Here is a 16,796-nt window from a genome sequence, read left to right on the forward strand (position 1 = left end):
GTCAGAGCTTCACATGCCATAGATCGATTAAAATCCGAACGTGTGTCGTCCACCCTCCTCCACCTGACGCAGCCAAATAGATAAATTCAATGTCAACAAACGTGCCAATTTGTGGAGAGCGATCTACGCGCATTTTAAATAAATAAAAACATCGGGTTCTACGACGCGCTGTCCGTCACAGCCACCATCGTCGCGCGAATGCCGAAATGCGTAATAACGTCCTCCGGCCTCGTCCGACACACAGTGGGCGACACGCTTCGCTCCGCGCGGCGATCTGACCCGACACATCAGCCGCGACTCACAACATTGGTGGCGGAGGCCCGCGTGCAAAAAAAATCGTCGTCATCGTCGTCGCCGCAGTCGCCGTTAAAAACAGCAAAAAAAAAACGTCTATGGTACAAAAGCCTTTCACGGGCATTTCGGCAGAACCCACGGCATTTTTCAAATCTGCTCCCGGCGCGATGTTCCCTTTCCGCTAGCTGCGAGCCGCACTTCTAAAGGCACCGTGCCCTTGAGCGAGACCCCGTGGGGGCGCGCATTACTTAGGCAAAGTAGCGGCTGCCCCAACTTTTTCTTTTCCTTTCCAATTTGCCAATTGTTCGCGAGATAATTTCCATCTCTTGAGTGCGCGCGGGAAAGGAAAAAGAAAACGTCGAGTCAGGGGGGGCTGGGGTTGAGTGGAAAGAGTGACTAGCTACATTTGAAAACGTTTAATAACAATCATAATCCTGTAATTCCGCTGGAAATGTAGGTCAAAAGACGTGAGGCTCAACGATCTCGGGAGTGGAAAAGCGCGGAGTATTTTTTTTTTTTAGCGCGCACTTTGGGAGAAAAAAGGGGGTACGAGGGAATGGCAGGCGGGTCAATGTCTCGTGTCAGGGTGATACAATCATGGTCAGTGTTTTTTTCATATTATTGATGGCATAATGGTACCTTTTCAAATTAAATGATAATGCGCATTCAGTTTGAAATTTTAATTTCACGGTGCGGTTGGTGAAAGAACGAAAAGATCACGTGGGTTCCTTTCGATTTGCGTCGCACCTACATCAGCTCCGATCCTCGCAGCGTTGAAGGGACAGCGACATTCCGGCGTCGTTTGTTCTGTCGGAGTTTTGTCCGGAGATTTTTGGTGATTTATCCCCCCCCACCCCCTTCCACATGGCGAGATGTGAACTTCTAGATTTGAAGCTTTCGTGACTGCAAGGATTCATATTCTTAGGTTTTTCGGTAAAGTCACGTAGGTAAAAAAATTAAATTAATAAAAGTACCTTTACATCATCCGCACCTAGTTTACACAACAAAGGCTCATTCCTAACATTGTGCTTCAGCCGCACCGAACCTCACAAAAATAATATTCAGGACCTACCTTGGCTCCTCCCACCCTCAACGAGTATATATACAAATACTGTTTTCTTGGAATTTCTCTCACTTGATACAGCTATCGTGCTGTGACGGTTCCATCTGAAGACAGAAGCTTGTGTTGCCTCTGAAACGTCGTGATTTTTATTTTATTTTTATTTTACTTTAATTAATTGAAAAATTTTACCTACGTGACTTTACCGAAAAAACCTAAGAATATGAGATGTGAACTACCTCGCCTGGTATACAGGAGGTTCGTGGGTTCGATCCCGACCCTGACGCCTGTTGTATATTTGGAGTTTGCGTGTCTCTCTCTCCACGTGGTCGCATTCATTTTTCTCCGGGTCCTCCGGATTTTCCGTCCACATTTAAAATCAATGTGCGTTCAGAGTATTTGGCTGCAATAAATGTCCACGTGATAAGCCACTCCATTGACCTATCATTTGTGGCCAAGTCGCTGATAAAAAAGAGCTATATAGCTCAGTGGGCCTTACCTGATAAGTAAAAAGATTTTAGTTTGGGACCTCTTTGCCAGTACCAAAATATGAGAATAGGTTTTCCCCTTTTTTCTGGCAACAAAACTGAAACCTTTTTATAAAGAATCATGTCTGCATTAACCACAATACTTGTGGTCAGAATGCAAACAAAAACATACTTTGATAATATATGCATTGTCTTTGAAACTGATTGGTCCACACCAGAGACAGCTTTCTTTAGAGCCTAGTCTCAAAAGGTGTTAGACCAGAGGACGCCTAACATCTTAACACCTGTTTTGTTTCCAGAAAAAAGGGGAAAACCTCTTCTCATAGTTTAGTTTAGAGTTATTCTGCCCGTGCACAAACGATAGCAGCGTTTCTGTCATCACCGTCATCAGCCATGATCAATCTACTCCTGTAAGAAGTCCTCCACAAACCTCTGTGTCATCATCCCGCGATCTTAACGACTTCACGTTTCTGTCGAAATAAGACGTTGGGTTTAAATAGAAATATCGTTTGAAATAAAATAAGGAACGGATGAAAACAATTGTAGTCCATTTTCTGTCCTATGCTGATACACAGCTGCAAAAAAAGGCTTCCCTACTCATGAGAGGTTGTTCTTTACCATGCTTCACCACGCTGGATCGGTGCGGGGTGGTAAAGCGGAGACCCAGACCTGCGTTGGATGGCACAGTATAACAATGTTGGTGGCAAAATGTAAAGTATGATCACCTTCATCTCAACGGAACCCAGCGACTAGTTGGAAATTTGCAACCTGCTGACCCGCCCCTACAAGAGCTTCACAGCTCATCGGATTCCTCCAGGCTAAATAACAGACGCTGATCCTGAAATTCGATGCGTCAAGTAAGTAAAGCAATAAACTCCTACACAATCGCGCCTCGAGTTTCCGAGCCGCCCCGTGACCCACGTGCGGATTTCTGAGCTGGGCCACGTGTGTGGGAATTTCTTCTCCACAGCTTTTGCCGCATTTACTGCGGGAAACTTCAGCAGCTGAAGTTCTGAAGTTGAAATCCGCAAGATGTCCACCGGAGCACGTGTGTGGTTTTGTGAGCGTGTATGCTGAAACTTATTTTTCGTGGAGAGAGTTTGAGGCTCAACTCGGAAGAACGCGCTTGGAGGGGTTATTTTACTTTTATTAATTTTAATTTTTTACCTACGTGACTTTACCGAAAAAACCTAAGAATAAAAAGGAAAACAGTTGAGTGTAGAAAATCACAGTGGGATGTTGTGTAAATGTTGTAGCCTTGCTCTCCAACACGCCGGTGTGCTGTACTAGTAACGCATTGGCACGTTCTGTTTACATGGCAAACATTACTAATTTGCTGTGGTTTCAAAACATCTTTCCCAAACCGTGACAAAAATTGGGATTTTGTTCCACGTTCATGACACGGGCAAAGGGTGGGGGGATACCTGAGAAATGGGTGGGGACTATCAGAAAAGTGGGTGGAGCTACCGGACCAGTGGGTGGGGCCTATGAGTAGTGGGCGGGGCCTATAAGTAGTGGGTGGGGCCTATGAGTAGTAGGCGGGGCCTATGAGTAGTGGTTGGGGTCTATGAGTAGTGGGCGGGGCCTATGAGTAGTGGGCGGGGCCTATGAGTCGTGGGTGGAGCTACATGAGCAGTGGGTGGGGCTACATGAGCAACATCTGAAAAATTGAAATAGGCCCCTCCCTGTGCAGGTGGGGCTAGTGGTGGAATGGGCGTGGTTAAGTGAAAGTGGGCAGGGCTGACGGAGGGAGGGGCTGCCCAGCAGTTCCAAAGTTTTACAGGTAGGAACAATATGTTCCACACTGCCCACCAAGGATGATTTGTCTGTCTGACTGCCGTGCCTAAATATATATATAATACAAACAGCTGCCGGGTACGGGGAGGTGCCTAAGGGAGGAGGGTCAGGGGAGGGGCCTAAGGAAGGGGGGAGTCAGAAGAGGGGCCTGAAGGGAGGGGGGGTCAAGGGAGGGGCCTAAGGATATGGGGGGTGGTCAGGGGAGGGGCCTAAGGGTATGGGGGGGGGTGGTCAGGGGAGGGGCCTAAGGGAGGGGGGGGTCAGCGGAGGGGCCTGAGGGAGGGGGGGGGGGGTAAGGGGAGGGGCCTAAGCAAGGGGGAGGGGCCGATAGTGAAGGGGGCTGACTACCTGGCTGGCTGCCTAGCTACCTCAAGTCAAGTTATCTTCTATACAGGTAGGAACAACAGGTTCCAAACTGCCCACCAGGGATTATTTGTCTGTCTGTCGTGCATATTTGTCTATCGTGCACGAATGCGCTGTCCAACCAAGTTCCTACCTGCCCACTCCGAAGGAACGTGTTTTGTGTCTCTCAAGGGGCACTCACGGGTGGCTGATGAAGCGAAACTGCCTCTTGTGTTTCTGCAGCCTCTGGCCGAGCTGCTTGGCCCACGTCAGGCTCCCGGCAGTCACGGGCATGTTCTTGTTGACGAGGCCTCGTCCTTTCTTGAGCTGAGGAAGGACAAAAAAAAAGAGCAATAAAAGTCTGACCACTGCGGGATTTTTGCAGTTGCGCTGTGGAGCTCTCCGGCTGGTTTTCCAGTTGCGCCGAGTGTTGTTTGGCACGACGTCCGACGTTTCGCTCCACGACGCTGGGGAACGTCTTCAGGAACGGAAGCAAGAGTGGCCGCAGACGTCATGGAGATCAATTGGTTGAACGATAAAAATTTGGCGAGAGAAGACGTACTGCTACGTACACACGCAGTAAGATGGCGTGACAATTAATTGAGGGTACGCCACCGCTTTACGGTATAATTTTGCATACTGTATCACTGTACCGCTACTCAAGAAAGTAGTTCGTCATCAACCGCTCACGAAACCGCGTTATAACAGCGCGAGTTCCATGCTATAACGACGCGCGTTCCACGTTATAACAGCGCACAGTCCGTGTTATAACGGCGCGCGTTCTGCGTTATAACGGCGCACGTTTCACATTGTGCAAAAAGTGAAAGAATCGCTTTGTAGAAAACAAAGCACTGAGCGTATGCGCACATCTGATTTGAATGGTTGGCTACGTACGGTGCGAAAGAAGTTCAACATTGCACGTGTGCATTCTGGTTATTGCTCCCAACGGCAATAACCGGCGCGGCCGCCGGATTCGAACCGCGCACCTTGGCAAAACGAGCGGTGAGCGCGCTAACGGCTGGGTGACTCACCAGCGCCACGTGCTGATCGTAGATCTGTTTGCTGGCCTCGAGCTCCTGGTCGAACATGGCGATCAGCGTTGCGAAGTTGGCAGCAAAGATCTCACCGACCGCCGGCCTCTCCAGGAAGCCAGTCGCGATGGCCACGAGCTGATGGGGAGGTGGGGGGGGACATCACCCATGTGACCAACCCCCTGCCATGGCAATGTAGAATTTCCTACCGCGGGGGCTCAGGGCCGCCGGCGAAAAGGTGAGTCAGAACTCGTTGCCAGTGCAAGCACGGAGACTTTCGCTCGGAACGGACTTTGAATCGTAATGATTTTATTTTATTGCAATTTTTTATCTTAACAATTAAGGCCCACTGAGCTATGCAGCAAATTACAGCTCAAGTGGCTTATTACGTGGACATTTATATCAGCCAAATACTCTAAGCGCGTGTCGATTCTAAATGTGGAGGGAAAAACAGCAGGACACAGAGAAAAAGCCACGCAACCACGGGGAGAACACGCAAACTCCAAATATACAGCAGGCGTTGGGGATTGGATCAAACCCACGCCCTCCGGCATTCCAGGTGAAGGAGATAAGACAGCCAAACGACTGGGGGGGGGGGGGGGGGTGGGGGGGGGGGGGTAGGAGGGTGGCATGCTGGGAATGGCACCTTGAAGGCCGACTCAAGCCCAGAGCAGTCCTGGAAGGCCTGGCAGAGGATGGAAACAAGGCGGCGGTCGAGATCCAACACTCGGCGCTTGAAGTCCTTGTAGTCTCTCACAAAAGCCTGCGGTGCACACGTGGAGTATGGGGGGAGGGGGGGAGGTGATCAGGACGTTGGGTTGGGTGGGCAGAATGAAGCCCTGGGTCTAGGAATTTTGAAGCTCTCTCTCTCGCGGTGCGTTGGTCGTTTGGCCGGATTGGCCGAGCGTGCCCTCTGATGTCCGCTGCTCAGAGCGACTTAAAGCCCAACTTGAAGGACGAACCTCAGGGGGCGAGGACTCTGACCAATCACGGCGCACGCTCAAGCGGAATGAGAACAGCAAAAGATTCAAACGCAACAAAAACACTCCGCTGCGTCGTCTCCCTCGGGAGCGACGCAAACGTGACCGCGCGTACACGTAGCCGTGGGGTAAACAAGCTTGCCCAAGCACCGTGGCTCTCTTCCCCCGGACGTGGGGAGGGGGGGTCTGTGCTTTCCGCGCCAGGTACGGTGTGCGCGCCCATCATCAAAGCAAGCGTCGCGACCGCCTGGCGGGATATTTGGCGAGATGCCAACGGTGATTTTTTTTTCGTCGTCTCCTCTGCTCGGTCGGCGTGCGTTGGTGGCGCTCGGTCGACTGGCTGGCTGTGCGTGTTTTGCCGTGGGAGCGGCGGTTTACGCTTCGTGCGCCGGGAGAGTTCGCAGTCGCCAAAGTCCGTGGCGCATCACCCGCAAGGGACGGCGCCAATCGGAGGGCTACGAGGTCAGAGGTCGGGGGGTCGGCACGGTGGTCACGGAGGTCGGAGGTCAAATGGCTGAGCCAGCGAGGACCGTGATCTCCGGGTTCTCAAGCACGATGAGTGGACACTGTCGGCCGGGTAACCAAGAACTCGCATCGAGATCCCACGTCGAGATTGTTAGGCTCACACAGGGAGCCGTACTGAGACACTGAGGCATTTACACTCGCACTTCCCATCAGCACGGTAAGCTATGTACGGTGCACAAGAAGTTCAACATGCATACTAAACAGGGAGCCATAGACTCGCACGGTTGTGATCAGGTACACCGCACTAAAATAACCCATTGTATTGGGTTCTGCACCTAATTTGGCTAGATTCCAACTCTGAGAACTTAAAGCGTTGGTTTGACCATCACGTGATAAAAAACATTGCTCTCACATGACAGAGCGGGTGGGAAAATGCTGAGGTCACTTAAAGAGAGCTCAGAGGTAGCTCTTTGATATCCTCCTCCACGTGCCGTTCTCTCAAAAGGCCACCCTCTGCTGTGCTAGAGATCGGAAACATTTATTTGTCTCGTGACGCAACGCCGAGAGCGCAACTGGGATTCAAATGAACAGTTTACAAACATTGTGCCACCATCCTGCAATGCATGGTGGGTATGCAGAGCAAAGATGATTGCAAAAATAACAATCGTGCCTGGAGTGGAGGTAAGAGAGAAAAGATTTAGGGCTCGGTTTAGGATCATGTTTTTTTTATTCCTTCTCTGACCTACCCACACGGAAAATGATTTGTGCCAAGGGTTGGCAGCGGCTCAGAGTTAAGTTCGCGAAGCAATGACCGGAGGAATTTAGTGAAATTTCATTCAAATGGGTTTCATACCACACTCCCGATGAAAAATGTTTTACACTTCAGATTAAATGTCGCATTTAAGTCGGGGGCTTTATTGCTACATTCGTTAGAACGAGCCCGGTGGGAGGGGAGGGGGGGTCTGAAAATAAATTAGAAATTCAAGTTCACGCGGCCCGAGAGCCATCCGCGTTCGTCAGCCGTGATGTCCATCGATCCGTCGAATTTCCACAAAACTAAAACTCTTGAAGCGACGGTGACTCGTTGTTGGCTGTGCCCGCACGCCGCGTGGAATCGTCGCGCACACGGCAGGCAGTCCCAAATCATCTCCCCCCTCCCTCCCCCTCCCTCCCACCTTCTCCTCCTCCTCCCCCTCCCTCCCTCCCTCCCACTTTCCCTTCCTCCTCCTCCTCCTCCCCCTCTTCTTTGTGCAACCAATGTTGCTACAGAGCAACAGCTGGTGGTATAATTTAAATGTTGCACGGATCTTCTAGCCCTCTGCTTCACAAACGCACACTGATCCAGCGTGGTGAAGTATAGTCAAAAACTCTCATCACCAACACCGAGTAGGAAGGCCTTTTTGCAGCTGTGTATTGACATAGGACAGTAGATTGGCCATAACTGTTTTAATCCATTCCTTAATTATTATTTTTTAAACGAGATTTCTATTTAAACATTAGGTCTTATTTCGACGTGGGTTTGGGCATTGGGGATCGCCTGGTCCACCATTGGTACCTCATTTGCCAGTAAAAAATATGATAATTGGTTTTTCACCCTTTTTATCTGGCAACAAAACTGCCACCTTTTTTACGAGTTCATATTTTATTTTATTTTTTACTGGCAAATGAGGTTCCAATGGTGTAAATGCTTACCTCGAGCTCTCATACTCTGATGGTGCATTGTCTTTGAGTTGTGCGCCTTTTGGCGTCATCTGGTCCAACCCATGTGAAACTAGGCTCTAAGGAAAGCTGTCTTGTGTGTGGACCAATCAACTTCAAAGACAGTGCATACATTATCAGAGTTATGTTATTTGTTTGCATTATGACTGCAGGTAGTGTGGTCTATGCAAACATGACTCCTCGTAAAAAAAAAAGTGTCAGTTTTATTGTCAGATAAAAAGGGTAAAAAACCAGTTACCTCGCCTGGTATACAGGAGGTCATGGGTTCGATCCCAACGCTGACACCTGCTGTCTATTTGGAGTTTGCATGTTCTCCCCATGATCACGTGGATTTTTCTCGAGGTCCTCCGGTTTTTCCCTCTACATTTAGAATCAACGCGCGTTTAGATTATTTGGCCGCTATACATTTCCACGTGATGGCCAGCTCGCTTCTGAAAAGAGCTACATAGCTCCTCAGTGGGCCACACGGGGTGCCAATCGATGGAGTTGAAACCCCCCCCCCCCCCTCGTCACGTACCTTATCCTCGCAGTCGAGGGCGTCGTAGGTGCTCTCCTGGAACACCTTCCATCGCTCCAGGAACTCCTGGCCCAGGCCCGAGGCCTGCTCGCTCAGGGCTCGGCCCTTGACGCCGCCAAACTCCAGGCGCTCCAGGCGAGAGAACTCCAGGGCCGTCTGGAAAACATCCTGCAGCAGCAGCAGCAGCGATAGTAAACTTAGTAGTGGCAGCAAGAGCAGCAGCAGAAGCAGAAACAATATACCTATTAGTGGAAGCACCGGCATCAGCAGCATCAGCAGCAGAAGACACAGCAGCAATAGCAACATCCCCAACCTGGATCTGCCGCAGGCGCTGCAGGCTTAGGTCGAGGCGAGCGAAGGCCAGCTGCGACGGGAAGTCCCAGGGTCTGCTGGCGGGACCGGCGGGCCGCCCCCCCGCCGTCGCCACCGGCGGCGACGGGGGGCGGGCGAGGGCGTCGCGGCAGCGCGAGAACTCGTCGCGGAACTCGAGCAGGAGGGCGGCGGCGAGCTTCACGCGCTCCAGGCCTTCCTCCACCTCGCCCGTGAAGAGGCCGTCGGCGGAGAGGTGCAGCGCGGCCTGGGGGGGGGAGGGTCATCGCCGCCGCGGCGTACGGAGAGAGAGCGAGAGAGAGATGCAGAGAGGGAGAGACAGAGACGTGTTGGAGAGATGTATTGAGAGATACAGGGAGACATGGAGAGAGAGACGTGGCGAAAGACAGAAAGATGGTAAAAGAGAGATGGTGAGAGAGACGCACAATGGCGCACGCCGCACCGGCGTTGCGACGTCGTGACTTTGTGACGTTGCGACGTCGTGACTTTGTGACATTGTGACATTGCGACGTTGACGACGCCCCCAGCGGGGACCTGCCTGCTGGATGAGCAGGTTGGCGATCTCCTGCAGGAGCACCACCACGCGCTCGGGGCGGCCGTAGCGCTCCGAGCGGCTCCACGCGAGGGTCACCGCGCGCAGCAGCGGCGCCAGCAGCGGCGCCGCCGCCGGCAGCTCGGCCCGCTCCAGCGCGTCCAGGTGGCGCGCCAGCGGGCGCAGGTGCAGCGACACGTCGCGTGCCTCCTCCAGGCCTGCGGAACGCGGTGGGGACGGGAACCAGCGGCCAGACGGAGAGGCGCGCGATGAGAGCGGCGGGGGAGAGACGTGGGTGGGGGGCCGGGGGAGGACATGGAGACACACAATTGGAATTACCGGGGAAGCCTCACGGAGTCTCAAGACTTTTTTTCGGGAGGGTCCTGCCACGTTCGCGTAGTTGGGGCATGGGGGGGGGAGGGAAGGTGATGATAATGCCGCTACTCTGTTGAGTGATTTTCAGTGCAATCCATCAGCATTTGGGGATGTTTTGACCAATCGCGGTTACATTGTGTGTGTGTGTGCGCTACGAACCCAGCAACCCGGGTTCGATTCCCGCTCATGGCCAACACCAGTGACGATTATCTGAACCGGTTATCGGCCTTCCCCAGGTCAACTCAGCCTCAAATGAGTACCTGGTGCGGTGTGTAAACATCGCCACTGGGGAGACAAAGGCGGTCTGGCGTGGTGCTGGCCACCCACCCCCTCGTGTATCGTTCCGGTCTTCGTAGGTGCTCGCTAACAGCACTTGCCCCTACAGCCTGTTAAGGTGACAGGAAGCCGGAGAACCCGAAGGAAAACCCGTGCAGAAGTCGGGTGAGAGAGAAAGCGAGAGAGCGTACAAACTCCGCACGGAAAGGCGCCACCAGTCGGGAATCGAACCCCGGCGCTTCTTGCCGCGAGGCACGAGTGCTTGTTACCCAATGCGCCGCTGCGGCCCCCTAATCAACACACTTGCCCGCAGCCCCCCTAATCGACACATTTGCCCGCGGCCCCCCTAATCAACACATTTGCCCGCGGCCCCCCTAATCAACACAATTCCCCGCGGCCCCCCTAATCAACACAATTCCCAGCGGTCCCCCTAATCAACACAATTCCCCGCGGCCCCCCTAATCAACACACTTGCCTGCGGCCCCCCTAATCGACACACTTGCCCGCGGTCCCCCTAATCGACACACTTGCCTGCAGCCCCCTAATCAACACACTTGCCTGCGGCCCCCCTAATAAACACACTTGCCTGCGGCCTCCCTAATCAACACACTTGCCTGTGCCCCCCCTAATCGACACACTTGCCTGCGGCCCCCCTAATCAACACACTTGCCCGCGGCCCCCTAATCGACACAATTCCCCGTGGCCCCCCTAATCAACACACTTGCCTGCGGCCCCCTAATCCACACACTTGCCTGCGGCCACCTCGTGGCAGATGTGCTGGAAGGCCGGGCAGTAGCTGCTCTCTGCCCTCTCCAGCACCCGGGAGAGCGCCCTCACCCTCGGCGTGTTCAGCTGTGGGCACGGGGACATTCGTTCATGCCGCGGGAGGAATCCGATAAAGCTGTCAAAAGCTAGATTTGAAGCTTTCGTGACTGCAAGGATTCATACTCGTAGTTCTTTTGGTACCGAAAGAACTAAGAGTATCTGTCAAAAGCTCTTTTTTTTCCGCACGCGTTGTCAAGTCGGGGTTACGGGGTTCAGAACTTGACAACAACAACAGCAACGACAATTAAACAGTGCAAAACAGAAAATGTATACACAATGTTTAACAGCACTCTCCTCTCCTTTGTTGTATTTGGATTGCCAACCAACAACTCTCCTCTCCTTTTGTATTTGGTTTGTCAATCAACATCGAGTAAAACATCAACAAGATGCACCAACTGTTCTCTTTTAGCCCCGCCCCCCCCCCCTAACACGTTCCACTCATTGGCTTCCACATTCAGATAAGCCCCTCCCCCTTCCCTCCCCCCTTCAACTTGTATTTCAGAGCTTGACTCTTGGAATTTTGCCTCACTTGATACAGTAAATCTAGCTGACGGTCCCACCTGATGACGGAGACTTGTGTTGCCTCCGAAACGTCGTGATTTATTATTTTATTTCTATTATTATTGCAATAATATTTTTATTATTTTCCTACGTGACTTTACCGAAAAACCTAAGAGTATGTATACACAAGTGGAACACCTTCACTACGTCTCCTCCAGTGGGCAATGATTCTTAAGAGCACTCATTAGGGCATTTAGGCACTCCATCCTCCTTTCCTACAGGGGTATCAGAGCTTAGGAAGACACCAGGTGGTTGTAGAGTTTATTGAAATCGTTGATTGAAACGTGCCGTTTAGACAAGCTTCCAATGCACTCTAATCCGTGATGTGTGTTTGTGCTGGTGTCAACCCCCTTTCACACCGCCTGCGTTGTCTACCTGAATCGTCTTGTTAATAAAATACTTTTGAAATAAATACATACACAAATACAACTAAACTATTTTACGTGACCAAGCAAAGCCCATCTATAGCTATTCACTTATTTATCCACACACACAGACAAATACAAAGGTCCCCCGTGTAGCTTTTGAACCAGGCTGTTGGGGGGGGGGGGGTTCTCAAATGCAGCGCCAAGTTGATGGTCTCTAGGTGGTCACCAAAGGTGAACCACCCACAACCACCACCGCGATTGATCAATGGCGGCGGTGGGCGGTTAATTGGTCGAGGCGGATATGCAACGGTTCAGATGCGTGACGCTGGGGCCGCGTGGCACACCGGAAGAGCGAGTGGCTCGCGCTCGGAAGGTTGCGAGGTTCAAACCCTCGCTGGGAGTGGACTCGGCTCATCGTCCCCCTGGGGTCGACAGAATGACTGCGACCATTTGAGAAGTCAACAGTTGTTGTCGTGTTGGTCGACTCACCCCCGCCCCCCCCGGTATATGAATTTGCACCAGTGGCTCAGGGCTGTCAACAGGAGATGAGCTCCAATGTGGCAATGCTCATTTGAGCAGCAAATCACTTTGACGTTTGACACTTTGTTGACTGGTGGTGGTGGTGATGGTGGTGGCAGTGGCAAGCAGTGGTGGTACTGGCGTTGGTGGTAGTGGCGGTGGTGGCGGTGATGATGGTGGTAGCAGTAGTGAGGGTGTTAGTGTAGCGGTTAGCGCGCTGCGCTACAAACTTGGCGACCCGGGTTCGATTCCAGCTCACGGCCAACACCGGTGACGATTATCTGAACCGGTCCTGGGCCTCCCCTAGGCTTCAAATGAGTACCTGGTGTGATGTGTAAACATCGCTACTAGGGAGACAAAGGCGGCCGGGCGTGGTGTTGTCCACCCACCCCCTCTGTGTGCCGTTCCGGCCTTTATAGGTGCTGCACGCTCACAGCACCTGCCCCAATAATCTGTTAAGGCTATACGGGGGATCTTTGTCTTTGCTGGTGGTGGTGGTGGCGATGGTGGTGGCGATGGTGGAGGTGATGATGGCGGTGGTGGTATTAGTGGTAGTGGTGGTGGTTGTATTGGTGGTAGTGGTGGTGGTTGTATTGGTGGTCGTGGTGGTGATTGTATTAGTGGTATTGGTGGTGGTTGTATTGGTGGTGGTGGTTGTATTAGTGGTAGTGGCTGTATTAGTGGTGGTGGTGGTGATTGTATTGGTGGTAGTGGTGGCCACACCTGCTCGTCGATGCACTGCAGGTTTTCGGCACGAGCCGACCAGAACTCGAGCTCCGCGCGAGGCCCCGGGTGGGCTCCGGCCCTGAGCGCTTGTGCCGAGTCGCTGGCGAGCACGGCGCGGATCTGACGGCTCCACTCGACCACCGTCGACTCGACCGCGTGCACCACGAGACGGTCGTACGGCTCGGGTCTGGCGCGCCCCACCACCACCACCACGACGCCGGCGAGGGAAGGGAAGGCAATCGGCGACAAGTTGAAGGGAGTCGCGCGGACGCGGAGAGGGAAAGAGAGAGAGGTAGAGGGGTTAATTCGTTCATCACGTCAGACACGTGACCCTCACCCTGACAGCGTTCGCGTGAACTGCTCTTGCTGGCGCACACCCGTGTCTCGAGTGATGTGTTTGAGGTTGGGGTGGCAGCCCTGCAATTGCCGGCTCACGCCCAGCAGCGGTGCCGGCCTCTTTGGGATTATATTTTCCCCCCGCCCCTCCCCCCGCCTTAGCGTTATTATTTAAGAGTATGTAGGATGGACAGCAACAAGACAACTAAAGGTGTGTTGTTCGGAAAAATTGAAGCGGAAAGAGAGGAAGACCCAACAGAGCATTGGTGCCAGAAAGATGTCACAGGATGGAGGAAAGTGGAAACAAAAGACGAAATGTGGAGTGGACACCCACGGGGGCTATCTGCTCATGGATCGTGATGCTGATGATGATGAACAAACTCAGTTTCTTAAAGAGCCTTTAATACTGGTAATCTTTTTTTTAATATATCTCTTCCTCTTGCGGCATTATAGACGGATGTTACACACACACCGCGGAAATGAGAATGTGCAAAGTGCCGCTTGGGGAAAGGCGAGAGCAGGCAGACTCAGAAACGAGAAGATCGGAGGAACGACGACGAACGACGTTCGTCGCTCGAAGACGAGATGAGAAGCGCGCGACACAGAGGTGGTGGCGGCGGGGTGACGCACCCCGATGGCGAACATCACCGAGAACGTGGGACGCACGGAGCGATGCGCGGACGGACCGTGCCAGGCGAGAGACCGAGAGGCAAGAGCAACGGACGAGAGAGAATGTAACTAGATTTTTATTTCACCAGGTAAGGCCCCACTGAGCTATGTAGCTCTTGATCAGAAGCGACCTGGCCACAAGCGATAGCTCAACGAAGAGGCTAACTGCGTGGACATGTATTACAAACACTCCAAATGGACGCTGATTCTTAACGTGTGGAGGCGAACAACTGGAGGACTCGGAGAAAAATCCACGCGACCACGGGTAGAAAGACACGCAAACTACAAATATACAGCAGGTGTCAGGGTCGGGATCGAACCCACGAACTCATGTGTACCAAGCGAGGTAGTTAACATCTCCGAGCCACCGTGGTGATGATGAGAGAGAGAGAAGCAAACTCCAAATATAGAGCAGCAGGCGTCAGGGTCAGGATCGAACCCACGATCTCCTGTATACCAAGCGAGGTAGTTAACATCTTGTCACCATGGCAGTGCCCGAGACGTTTCTATTCATGCGTGTGCGTGCGTGCGTGTGCATGTGTGTGTATGCGTGCGTGCGCATGCGTGTGTGTGTGCGTGCGTGCGTGTGTGCGTGCGTGTGCATATACGTGTGTGCGTGCGTGTGTGCGTCCGTGCGTGTGCGTGCGTGCATGTGTGTGCGTGCGCGTGCATGTGCATGCGTGCGTGTATATGCGTGCGTGTGCGTGTATATGCGTGCGTGTGTGTGTGTGCATGCGTATGCATGTGTGTATGCGTGCGTCTGTGCGTGTGCGTGCGTGCGTGCGCGTGCGTGCACGCCGGAGGCCGTACTTGTGGGGCATCTCGCGGACGGAGGGGCTGCGTGCCGAGCGCGACCGCTGGGCCAGGCCGGGCAGCGGCAGCAGCGTGCGGCCCTGGGCCTGGCCCCGTGCCGCCAGCGCGTGGCCCCGCAGGCCCTCCACGTGCCTCTCCACGTCCTGGGCCACGGCGGCGGGCCACGACGCGTGGTTCTGCTCGTTGGACAGCACGGGCACCACCACCTTGGGGACGGAGAGAACGGGAGGGGGGGGAGATGTACGTGAGAGTGTGTGTGTGTACGCGTGGAGCTGAGTGGACTTGCCGATGACTGGTACCAGCGGTGTCAAGATCGGCCTCTGTGGAGGAGGAGGCTCGTGAAGGACGCTACTACTGGGCAGTTGGAGGCAGTCGCCCTCCAACAACAACGGAGGGCGGAGGAGCGACGCTCACAACAACGAGCGGAGCGCCGGGTGGCTAAAGCACAGCAAGTTGGTACAGTAGGGGGCACAGGTGGTGCATCAGCCAGTCATCTCAGTCATCTCGGTCAGTCGACCCGTGGCAACTGGGTCTGCCCCGTGACCTCCTGCCAGCGGGCGTTCGACACTTCACGTGGCCTCAAGGTGCACTTGGCCTGGCACAAGCGTCGTGGTGACGTCACCGCCACTTAGTGGCGAATGGCGGTTGTTGTTGTTGTGTACGCATCAGCCATGGGGAGCGGTGGTGTAGCGGTTAGCGCGCTGCACTACGAACCTGGCGACCCGGGTTCGATTCCCGCTCACGGCAAACACCAGTGACGATTATCTGAACCGATCCTGGGCCTGCCCAAGGTCGACTCAGCCTCAAATGAGTACCCGGTGCGGTGTGTGAACATCGCCACTGTGAGAGAAAGGTGCTGGCCACCCACGCCCTCGTGTGCCGTTACGGCCTTCATAGGTGCTCGCAAACAGCACTTGCCCCAACAGTATGTTGAAGGCTATACAGGGGATCTTTGTCTTCGTGTGTATGTCGAACTTCTTTCGCACCGTACGCAGCCAACCGCCACTCGAAAGCAACAGCAGCAGCAGGAGAAGCGTCAAGTTACGTCGCCCCGCTGAAATTCCACCGCTCCGATGATACGCACCGTCCGTGTCATCGGAGGAGGAGGAGGAGGCTCGACTGAGACGAACATGCACGCGGCAATCGTCAACGCGCCCACCGAGACAAACCCAGGCTCTCGTGTTTCACGGAGAGGTGTTGCGCTCGTGCATTATACATTGGACAGAGATAGAGAGAGACAAGAGAGACGAAATGAACATTAATCACTGTGCAGTCACTGGGGGTGCGGAGGTGGGGGCTTTCCAGGGAGTGTCGACATTGTGTCAATATCGCTGCCGAGTGAGAGCCCATCTGACCATACTTCACCAGCACGTCTGTAAGTTGCGAGCCGGTGAAGACGGAGAGTTCTGGAGATTTCTCCCAACGTGGTACGGGCAGCCGAAAGCAGTTGGTTCTCAGTTTGCACACCCCTTGATGATGATGATGGAGTGGTCGTTTTAAACTTGATATGATGGTGACCATAATCATAATCATCAGTCATGATCAATCCACTGCTGGATGATGGCCCCCCCAAGCCACCACTAACTCTCACGATCCAGCGTTGCACCACTCTACCCAGCATGCAGTATATATGTGTGTGTGTTGAACTTCTTTCGCACAGTACGTAGCCAACCGTGCTAATCGGAGGTGCGTGGGAGGAAATACGGCAAACACAAAAAGCAGTTCTCAAGAAGTGAGTTTTCGATGTAGATTATTGAAAAGTGTACAGCTCCA

At 53.3% G+C, this 16,796-nt stretch overlaps 1 protein-coding gene across 1 annotated transcript in view; it reads right to left on the minus strand.

Annotated features, from left to right (window-relative positions):
- The window catches only part of LOC133357612 (dynein axonemal heavy chain 11-like), a 147,069-nt gene that overhangs the window by 109,625 nt on the left and 20,648 nt on the right, over positions 1-16,796 (minus strand). The window contains 9 exon segments of the mRNA XM_061575642.1: positions 4,184-4,308; positions 5,013-5,150; positions 5,659-5,775; positions 8,694-8,861; positions 9,007-9,270; positions 9,562-9,773; positions 10,959-11,058; positions 13,203-13,392; positions 15,021-15,229. Coding sequence (XP_061431626.1) covers positions 4,184-4,308; positions 5,013-5,150; positions 5,659-5,775; positions 8,694-8,861; positions 9,007-9,270; positions 9,562-9,773; positions 10,959-11,058; positions 13,203-13,392; positions 15,021-15,229 — 1,523 coding nt within the window.

The sequence above is a fragment of the Lethenteron reissneri genome, chromosome 7, assembly GCF_015708825.2.
Source record: "Lethenteron reissneri isolate LAM-NWPU_2019-01 chromosome 7, ASM1570882v1, whole genome shotgun sequence".
Taxonomy (NCBI): Eukaryota; Metazoa; Chordata; class Hyperoartia; order Petromyzontiformes; family Petromyzontidae; genus Lethenteron; species Lethenteron reissneri.